Genomic DNA, 11,391 nt, shown 5'->3' on the forward strand with positions numbered 1-11,391 from the left:
GATGTATGAATGACCGTGAAGCATGACACATCGAATCTCGTCTTAAGTACAGTATTTTATAAGAATAATCCTCCAAGCTTTAACTTGTTAATATTTTATTTACAAAACTAAAATAAAGTGCCATCTTACATCTAACACCCTTATACTCAAATATAAAGGTTTTACATGACATGTTATACTTGAGACACAACATTTGATGCAAGAATGTGATGTTTGAGACAGTATATATTAACATTAAGATCTGGCAGGTGGAGCCATAACCACATTTTCTTCCATATCTTATAAGTGACTCGGCTGACAGGAAATAGGAACATGCTCAAAACAAGCACATTATAGTCTCGTTTAACAAATGACAATCTTCACAACAAAAGTTAAATATTCACATTATACAACTAAATATCCTTCTAAATTTGACACTGGATTAAGTGTCTTCTTTGAGTCTGCTGTAGACTAGGAAAAGAGTGAGCACATTTTTAACATGCAGCAGCTACCCTGAACACTTTTATTCAAGTGATAGTGCTTTAGAAATGATCACATTTCCTAAATGTCCCTGATCCTATTAAGGCAACTTGCATACTTGAAACTCAAGCTACAGGTTTTCCCATGAAGCCCTCCTACATATTCTTCCATGGAAATAGCTCCGCTGAAAACGTTAAACCATGTCGGGAATGCTCTTTCGTATGAGCTAGCTGAGGTTAAACCGTCACAGCAGCCAAGGAGTAATAAAACACTAAGCACTTTCAGCTGACTCTCGCCATCTCCTAAAAACAGGAGTTTGGTGAAAAGAGAGAGAGTCACACCTCACACCAAAGTAATTACATGAACTAAGAGGGTGGACTTCTAAAGCAGTGATTAGACAGTGCTCTGGTCATGATGCCCGTCCTTACAGTCCCACACGTCCCCATCCTTTGCCCTTCTCACTTTTCCTTTTCTGTTCATACTCAGCCACTTTTTTATGAAAGAAACCTGAAAACAACAGAGACAATGATTACACTGATTATATAATACAAGCTGTTCAATTACGTAGATAATAATTCGGAACAGTCTCCTACTGTTCTCTTGTTTGATTCTATTGTGTGTTTACAGACGATTGCCAAAATGGTAATTTAACTGTTTTTGAAAAAACGACAAGGAGACATCTCTGACCTTCCCTATTTGGATGCTTTTCCACCTCTTGTATGAAGATGTCAAACATTTGCGTCTCCACAAAGTGTTTAACAAAATGGCGATTGGCCTTGGGCTCTGTGGCTTTGCAGAAGCTCTTTTTGTTGAAGAGGCCGGGCTGGCCTCCACTGCCTCCGCGCCTCACATGGCTTGCGAAGTGTCCAACCGTCGTCACAAAGAATGACAGGAAAGCCTCAGAGATAACCCTGTTCAACTCCTCAGCGGCTGAAAGTGGACAACACAGCAGTTCGTGTCCATTAACCACTAGTGTGATGCTGTTCACCAAAGGAAATGTGTTTTCATGCAACATAAGCATTAAAAGACAGTACATTACATGAGTTTTTTTAAAATGCCTTTGGCCTTAGTCAGCCAGCATACTTTTAATCATACGTGGTTTGTATGCAACAACTCTTCAATGGCAAGCCTCTCCAAGCATTATCAGCTCTCATATAAACAGAGTGAAAATGTTGTCTAGACCAGACCAAACAAAAACCCTAATGAAGCAGAAACAAAATCTCACTTGAGTTTGGTTGTCTGGTACTTAGCGCTTGCAGTAATTCCTCCTGTAGTCTGGGTGGGATGATGGTGTCCTCGTCTCCGAGCTGTTTAGAGAAATGAAAAGGTAGGGAAGTCTGGGGTTAAATCTTTTGTGGGTCTGGAGGGAATGCTTTGGCTGTGTTGCAGATACTACTGCCAAAAATACAAAATCTGTCTGAGCTACTATAGCTACTCATGCCCTCGGCTCCTTCAGAATTAGAATCATGTGAAAATGAGAGAAAAGAGTGAAAACCTTTGACTCATTTTGTTTGTGTGTGTGTGTGTGTGTGTGTGTGTGTGTGTGTGTGTGTGTGTGTGTGTGTGTGTGTGTGTGTGTGTGTGTGTCCATTAAAGATAAAATGAAAGCTCATTCCTGGTCATACATGCCTTCAAATGTACCACTCACCCGTGTGATGAACCTCTCCTGTGCACCATCTGATAGGTCAACGATCAGAAGCTGTGAATTGAGCACAAAACCGAAACAAAATGAAAATCACCGACCCAGTTCCCCTGGCCTGTGGCCACATCGTCTAATCTAGTTTGCTTAATCAACGTCACTCGACATCTGGAAGTCCTCACAAGACACAAAGCTAAGCCTTTACTGACCATCGAGATTCCTTAAACAAAAAACACGAGCCTTTTTCTAAAAAAAAAAAAAAAAGTCCACATTCCTCTATGTTTCCTTGAACCCATCTCCAAGGGGATTGAACATTAAACAGAACACAGACACACTTAAGGGCTAGGATAACAGGCTGGAGACCCTTTACTGAGAACAGCACATAGGACTACATAAAAAAAAACACTTATGACACATAACACACTGCAGACTGCCATGGAAATAAGTGCTGCATGACATCATCAGTTTGAATCATGGCAATCATGTAAACTTTTTCTTGCGCAATGCATTACTACAGTGCATTCACGTAAACATCTGACTGCAATGCCCTTTGAGCAGGCTACTCACATCATCACTCTGGTCCAGGACCAAGTCCAGCATGTTGCGTGTAACACCCAGCAAATATGGAGTGGGCGCCATGACAACATCTATGAGAACTTGAGGCACAATGGAGATGAAGGTATGTTGCCATGTGAACGGGTAGAGTAAGGCAGCTACAGCATGGATAACCTGGGACAGGGTGCTGTAGTGCACATCAAATGATTAATGTTGAAAATGGTATTGCCTTGAAAAGTTACAAAATGTTACAACCCTAAATTAAGTAACTAGGACATAAACATTCACAGGATACAAGACTTAAAAAAAAGACTTACAGTATAAACAGTAAGAAAGTTGTACTTCATGTCAGTGTGCCAATATCAAAACATGACAAGAGACAAAAAGTCTATCCACTGCGTTTCATGCCTTGTCACAGGGTATTCTACAGCCAACCATGACATAGGTAGTCAATTACCTGAGTTCATCAGCAATGAAGATGATTCGGCGCTCCAGCACAGTGGCAGCAAACACCTGAAGCACCTCCTCATTGTTAAGGCAGCTGAAGAGCGTCCGGAAGTCCACATGCTCCAGCCATGAGTCTGTGGGTCGCGTGAGACTGATGATCTGGTGACAAGAAGGAAAAATGTGTCATATATACATTATTACATTCATATAATATCAGAGAGTTGATAAAAGCAGCCCTGGACAGGGGAACTGTGGGGTAATCAGCAGCATTGCGATCACTAGTCAGCACCTCAGTTCCGGACTCGGGGATGAAGCTTTTGATCTTGACTGTGTTGCCAGGGGCAGGAAAAGGGGCTTCCCTCAGGCTCTGCATGAAGGGATAGATCATAGCCATGGACTTCTGTCTTCGTTTCTCCACCTCATCGAATATCTGCCGGGAAAGCACACATTCATAAAAGGCCCTCGCTACAAAAGAACAGAACAGAACATGACAGAAGAAGAGTGAAGTGAACGCTTCACAAGAGAAGACTCAATGTGCTTGTAAAGTGAACTGCGGTCAGAGAGACTGAGGGTGACTGAGGGTGTGTGGTGTGCTTTAACTTGTTTCTCCTTTGATCAACCAGTAGCACTGATTTTGGTCATGCTGACTGACTGGAGAGCACACGAAGTCTGTGCAACTATGTTGTGTTTGACTAACCTTGAATTTCCCCTTGGGGATCTATAAAGTATCTATCTATCTATCTATCTATCTATCTATCTATCTATCTATCTATCTATCTAACCATGCAGCTCAGCCCTTCCTCTACCCAGACTTGAACTGGTAACTTGCTTCAACTCGGATTATGAGGTGGGCATGCTAGCAAAGGAGCTCAAATCAATGGGCGCTAGCATCGCTTACTAGCACCTGTCTTAAGGTGTTAGGAAGCGAGGTTTACATAACGTACATATTGTGTAGCAATCATACCAGCTGGCTACTGTTACATCTGCTACCCTGAAACTGTGCTGGGTCCCAGAAGTGGCCTCCTCAACACAGGTTTTGAACTGCCTTGGTTTTACTGCCTTCCGATGACAATGTGTGCTTTATTCCGTTTATTCCTTGTATGTGAATACTTGAATGTTGAAAGCAGTTTTGGGATCCTTTAATGTTTACTCCAAAGGTAACATTACACAATGTAATACATAGAGTAGGCTATTGAACAACTGTGTTTAAAGTATACTTGGCCATAGAAACCTGATTTACTGAAGTGATTCTCCAGATCGGGGTAAGCAAGTTGCAAGGCTGGGTCTCCATAGATGGCTAGACTAGACTACAGCTGCAGAAGGAATATGGTTTTCCCTATTAGAAGACAGTTTACCATCAACATGACTTTGGAGCTGTTATATTCAGGTAAAAAGCTAGCGTAGGAAGCCTTTAAGAGCCAGTTTCCTCAAAGTGCTCTGAATAGGAAAGGGCAGAGTTGGCTTTGCTTCCTGGAGGGTCCCTCAACATATGTAGGAAACTCTTGCAGATGTTTTATCAGTCAATGGTCTCCATTCCCCAGAACTCTCTTCAATGTGGTTTAAATATAAAAGACTCTATTGGCTGGATAGGCTAGTGAGGAGAGTAGTCTCTGTAGTCAACATTGACCTAGACTCACTGAAGAGTCAGTTGCAGAGAAAAAATACCCTAAACAAACTATTGTCTATCATGGGTGAAGTCAAAGTAAATCAAGTTTATAGGCCAAGTATACTTGCGTATACAAGGAATTTGGTCTCTGCATTTATCCCATCTGTGAATTAGTGAACACACAATGAACACACAGTGTAGTGAGCTGCATTACAGTGGTGCTCGGGGAGCAGTGAGGGGTTAGGTGCCTTGCTTACGGCACTTCTGCCGTGGCTGTGGGCATGAGAGAGCAGATCTCAAACACCTCCCCGGCCACATTTTTTTTTGCTCCTGGTCGGGGATCGAACCGGCAACCCAGTAACCAGTAGGTCACGGCTGCCCCAACCCCACCTCCAAACCCTGCGTGGGACAGCTCACCTTGGAGAAAAGACCAAAGCAAGCGACTCGGCTGATGATGCAGTAGGCCTCGGGTGGACGTGCACCTTTACCAGTCGGCTGAAAGGAACACAACAACAACACAAACAACAGCTTCTGTTATGCTATTATTTCACATACGGTATTTGAACACCGACTGAGTAATATTCCTGTGTTTACATTCCCATATGAGGTATGACTAATACTAATGTCGTCGCTGAAATGAAATGCAGAAAATGTGGTATACTCATATAACTTCTAAACTTTCCCATGGTTTAGTAACCACATCTCATATGACTACTAAGCATGTTTCTCCTTAAGGTCTACTTGTTGATATTGTGTACCATTGTGTGCATCAGACCAGTAGGGAAACAACAGCTGACACTAAACAACAGAATATGGGACTCCTTTATCTTCAGTTTCTCAAATTGCAAAAACACTTTTTTGGAACCTTCCACCCTTTTCTCAAAACGGCATCCTCAAACTACATTCACAAAACCTCTGACACTTTTTGCAAAATCAAATCGCCTCAAAACAGTTTTACCTGTGCTCAAAACCAAACAGTACTGTAAATAAGAAGAAAATGCTAAATGCCTCACTAACAGTTTCTGTCCACTGTTGATATGAACCAGCACTGTCCAATGAATGTCTACACTCTGAACTGGCTTATAATGGTTGTGACACATAATTTGAAAGAAGTGTGATCAATTTTGAGTTGTGATAATCTTGTGGTTGTCATTATGCATCACAAGTGCATCGCAGTGCAGAAAATGTTTATGGAAGGAGAATGTATTTCGAATTTTGCAAAAAGAGTCAAAGCAAGTTGTTATACTATTTGAAAACTGTAAATGGTTTTGCCAGAAGAGTGATCTCAATTAACAGGCAACTGAGCATATGGTTCGGAGGATGGGGTTTAGTGTTTTGGCATTTGTGAAAAACTGTAAGACGCAATCACAAAAGGGTCGGATTTGGTGTTGCATGATATGACTTATATCAACTGTATGCTTAATTTAAGTCTTCATTGTTCTATTACCAGTAATCTTCTGCAATAGCCGTTCCGCCTGCTACCATCGATTTCAGTCAAAACGAAAGAGAAGGTTTCACTGAAATACACAAAAGATGAAAGAGAAGGAAGTCAGAGGGAGTAAAGCTCACATCATATATGTATCTGAGGGGGAAAAAACAGCATTACACTGAAAAATGCTGAGGCTGAAATGTTTCTTTTAGAAAAGACAATCTTTTCCCTCTTTCTTCGTCATGGTATGAAAACAGACAACAAATTGAGTATGGATGCAGCACAAAGAGAGTGTGGTGTTAGTAAATCACTGAGGGAAGTTTTAAATATTTACGTCCACGGAGACACATGTGACAGAACAATATATAGCACAGACCAGCCACATTTACTGTTCATTCACTCATGTAACAACAGCAACATTAAAACATCCGTTTTCTTTTCCACAATGCCCTCACCAGAACAGTACAGTTACATGATATACAGTAAATATGTTAACCCGGTTTCTAGGCTGGTGGCTGGAGGAGATTGAGTAATTTTGTTCCATTTTGTTACATCCTCCTATGAAAAGCTTGCACTACAAACAACCACATCCTGCATACTACAAAGCTGTGAACGGCATATGAACGATACTGAGTATTTTTTTCCGCGCGTGTGTGTGTGTGAGGGGTTGTGGGCGGGGGTAGATGCGGGTGCATGAGTTAAATAACTCTGATTGTGAAATCATACCATGCAACATACAGTATCTACTGAGTTCCAAGAAGCATCAGGAAGAGATAAATCAAGACAAGCAGGAAATGAAAATGATCCAAAGACTATCATAAGTCTAAAAGTGTGTGTGTGTGTGTGTGTGTGTGTGTGTGTGTACCTGGTGTATTCAGTCAGTGGGGCCCAGTTCACTCCCTCAGGAAAACAAAAGAGAGGGATGGCTTTCAAGGACTTCTCCTCGTCCTCTCTCTGTGACTGACCCATTGCATCACGCTGACAAATACAGAACACAACTTGTAACATTTCTTTACACACTATACAACTATTATTATTACTAGCAGATTAGAACGGAGGGCATGAAGAACGTGGATGCAGTTCAAATCCCAATAGCAATATTAGAGGGATAATAAACACATCTAATTCAGCATTGTAAACTAATGTCAGATTGTTACTCCTGTAACTTAGCAAAGTACTCAGTCATTGACATAATAAATAGCCCTCTCATAGAGATACAGACATAGATATATGTCTATGGATACAGAGGTATTCTTTCTTATCTATTCCAGGGAACTGACTGAAAACGAAAGGAGACAGAGCATTTCCAGTCAGGTCCTCATGGCTCTGGAAGGATCTGCCCCAGGATATCACACAAGTAGACCTCTTTGACCTCCTTTATGTCCCCTTTACAAACACATTTTTCATCAGAGAACCTCCCCTGATTTTGCTTGATCTTGAATTTACTTTGGACTGCATTGTTTCCTTTAAAAGGGTGCTTTTAATGATCCTACAGTTATTTTAATACCTGGTGATTTAATATCTTTGTTTTTGCTGAATTGCTTTTTAAATACTGGTCAAGTTGATGTGGTGTGAAGTTTTATTTTCACACGACACTGCTGTGTGTCTTTAACTGAAGCCTAACCTTAGGAAACTGGTAAGTGATCTGTGGTTCGTAGCCATCCTGGCCCCTCTTCTTCTTTAGGCTGACCACGACCAGGTACTCAAAGAAGAACTGCCCGCTTGCATTGCTCTGGTCCTGGGATCGAGGAGAGTCTGGTGCCTGGAGACCTGCATTTGTACCAGGGGGTGTCCTCTCTCCTCCTAAGGATAGAATTAAAAAGGACTTACAGTCTCTGTTGACTCCCTATACTGTAGGTATTGTAACAAATGAAACAGAACATGTTAGCCAAGTCTACACTATGTTCCTTCACTTCAGTAAGAACTCTAACTGATCATTGTCCTACAGTATCTGAGAGTAAGATTTCTTAAATAGTACATATGAACAAAATCAATTTCCATAAATTGCAGAGACAAACAATGTTACCGTAGTGTGCCAATAATACTGTGTCTGACATCACCCCAATGCAATGCACTTTAGATCTTACAAAGGACAGAATGCTGCCTGTGACATTAGTTTGCTCCCACCAAAAATACAAGGGAAGTGCCGCTTAACAATGACATCTTTGATGTGATTTGATGGTGGCACTTTCATCAGCAACCAGGGGCAGTGAATGAGGAAGCTCTATTTACATATTTGCATGCCAGAAAAATACCATCAATAGCTATTCTGACAGGGCTGTCCACTGTCACCATGGGAGACTTGATATCCCAGCTTGTTCCAACTCTATGGAACACATCTGGCACACCTGAGAATCCCAGCCAACTGAATGACAGCTGAGAAATACTAATCATAAAAAAAACTCCTTCACCTTCAAACACACACCTTCAACCTGACTGCCCGTGAGCATGTTACAGTAACAGACACACAGATAAGAACAAGGATACTTCCTGTACAGTCAATGCAAATTCAGCATTCAACTGGCCTTCAGGTCAATATGATGACTGTGCACATGAGATTATATTATTATATTGCACCACATGAGATTACATTGCACCACTTATGACTTGCATCAATTATGACTTCCAACGATTATGAAAACAAAATAACAACATATAGGCTAACACAACAGCATTTTGCCATATTTTGTTTTGAAGAAATGCTCTTGTTTGATCTTGAGCTACAGATCCAGCACATTCAGTGGTAACTGTTGTATAACATAACTGTTTTATATGCTTTCTTTTAAGTTTAGAAAATTGTTGGTGCTCCCAAAATCATTGCCATGATTGAGCTGCCCTAGGGTTAGACATTTCTACACAAATAAATGAGTTACTGAATTAAGAGTAGATTTGATGTAGAATATAACATACAGAGTAGTCAATTGCTTTGTTGTCGACTATTAACTTAATCACTTACGGTGGCTGTGAAATTTTGCATTAATGGTTGAGAACACACTACTCAGTCTCCTCAAAGTGCCAGAGTCCCGCTCATCGGTCTGTCTGGACATAGTGGCACCCTGCGTGGGAGTTATGGAAAGAGGAGAGAGGATTTATAATCACCATGAGGGAAACAATGACAGATAAGAGTTACTTTCATTTCATTTGACATTAGGCTACCAAGGGCAACATTTTCCTTTTGGTTTGTAAAAATTGGCTTGATGTGACTTTTTGGTATCATCAAAAAGACAACAGTTATTCCTTGATGGATGTGAGGTGGGTGGGAAAGTTGATGAGCACTAACAGGCTATTGAACACAAAAGCATAAGGTCACAGTCATACAATGGTTGTCATGTATGGCCAGCAATGACAAAATCACAGAGGCAAACGTGACACTTGGCTCCAAGTCACTGAGCCTGCACAACCGGATTGGTAACTTTTGTTTTTCCCAAAAAGACCTTTTCCCTTTGTTATTGTGAGAACATGTTGTAGCCTTGGTTAGTTGAGCTAACACTTGAAGCAAAACACTGGCCTGTAAGTAGGCCTAATGATTCTACCAAAAACACTTTAAAAACACCAAACACTCAAAGTAGGACTATTCACATTGGTCATACCGCTAGCCTACATTCTGTTTCTGTTTAATATGTTCAGTAGCCTATAACCCATTTCTTCAGTTTTCACATGAGAAACGTCGGACTAAACAACGTGTAGTCTAGCCTATTTTATTCTAAAATGTCAGAGGTTAAGTAGCCTAGGCAACAATTTCGAAGTAATTCATTCAACAAGTCTGTTAAAAATTGATAATGTTTGCCAACTTACAGGTTTGATGCGTAGGCTATTTACAGCCAGCTGTCAGCCTAGGACTAAAATTTTGTTGCCGACAATGGGCATCAGGCATCGCCGTGAAGACACATTTCGAACCCGCTGAAGTAGGCTACCTTATGTCCTTGTGCGCTCATGTTTTATACGCGGTCTTCCTGTCTCATCATCAGATGCCCAACGGCATTGCCTTCTCGCGTGCTGTACAATTCAGAAACTTTCTGAGTAGCCTACGTCCCTGTTGATCCCGTTTCCGTTTTTCGCACGTTCATAGCTTTTTAAAATATTTACGTTTTTGCTCGTGTGCAATCAGCTGTGTCTTGGGTATAAACTAGTCTGTTTTCCCCCCTGCTCGACACTACCCTGTGTGCGCACACTGTCCTAGGCTAGAACTCAGGTGGATTCGGGGAGGTGTCTTGAAATGACAGCAATGACACTCCACCCACCGGCCGCATTAATAACGCAGGCTAAACCTTTCCAAACTCTGTCTACAATAGTAGGCTAAGTAACGATATAAAGATAACATAAATAATAAAGACCAGACAATAAAGATTTAGGCTATTAGATATAATAATAGGCTATGCGAAACATAATAAAATGGAAATTCAAATGCCTATAGCCTAATAACAAGTGAATAAAAGTGATTTTGAAGATAATAAAAAGTGAATGCACAATAATAATAATAATAATAATAATAATAATAATAATAATAATAATAATAATAATAATATTTTTTAAAAAAGTCATAATAATTAACATAAACAATTAAATTACTTAAATAGCTTTTAAAAAGTTTGAGTTAATTCTGTTGCCTTTTACCTGAGGGTCTTAGGGATCTGACTGGTGTATGCAATGAGCATGTCAGGAGGGAGCTACACTCATCAATTTAAAAAAAATAAAAAAATAATCAGTTTAAATAACTGGTAGGCTATTTTAAAATATATTATTTGCTTTATGGTAGATAATGGGGGAGGGGGGGCAAAGAGCGAAGACTGTGTTACAGTAGTCCAATCAACTATTATAAATCAGCTTGTCAGAGTCTGCTTGAGTTAGAAAACATCTAACCTATAGATATTATTCCTACTATGATAAAACACAGTCTTAGAAATACTAAGTGCTTCTGAAAGTTAAGATCACCATCTAAGATCACACCTAAATTGACATTCTCACACGGTTTTATAGACAGGGGAGTTAGCGATGAATGTCATTCACAAGGAAACAGATTGTGTGTCATCTGCATATGAATAATAAAACAATATTGTATCGCTGAATCATAGGCCCAAGTGGGAGCATGTATAAAAATTGAAAAGCAGAGGACCAAATTGACCCCTGAGCTATCAAAATGTCAACTACAGGTGTAACATTGCCAATAGAGACAGAAAGTGATCTTCCAGTAAGATAGGAGGAAAGCCAATTGAGAATTGTGCCTCTATGTCCTTCCTAGGCGATGAAGAAGAATTG

The 11,391-nt window shown here is 40.4% G+C and overlaps 1 protein-coding gene across 1 annotated transcript; it reads right to left on the reverse strand.

Annotated features, from left to right (window-relative positions):
• Positions 1-78: 78 nt before the first annotated feature.
• dennd2db (DENN/MADD domain containing 2Db) lies at positions 79-10,311 on the reverse strand. Its single transcript, XM_062546141.1, has 13 exons — positions 9,931-10,311; positions 9,092-9,191; positions 7,760-7,938; positions 7,001-7,113; positions 6,154-6,223; positions 5,124-5,201; positions 3,390-3,530; positions 3,111-3,259; positions 2,666-2,840; positions 2,108-2,158; positions 1,685-1,766; positions 1,147-1,389; positions 79-966 (listed from the first exon to the last, which is right to left on the reverse strand). The coding sequence occupies exons 2-13, from the start codon at positions 9,180-9,182 to the stop codon at positions 884-886; spliced, it is 1,455 nt and encodes a 484-aa protein (XP_062402125.1). The 5' UTR covers positions 9,183-9,191; positions 9,931-10,311; the 3' UTR covers positions 79-883.
• Between the last annotated feature and the right edge of the window lie 1,080 nt (positions 10,312-11,391).

Source organism: Sardina pilchardus, chromosome 9, assembly GCF_963854185.1.
Source record: "Sardina pilchardus chromosome 9, fSarPil1.1, whole genome shotgun sequence".
NCBI lineage: Eukaryota > Metazoa > Chordata > Actinopteri > Clupeiformes > Clupeidae > Sardina > Sardina pilchardus.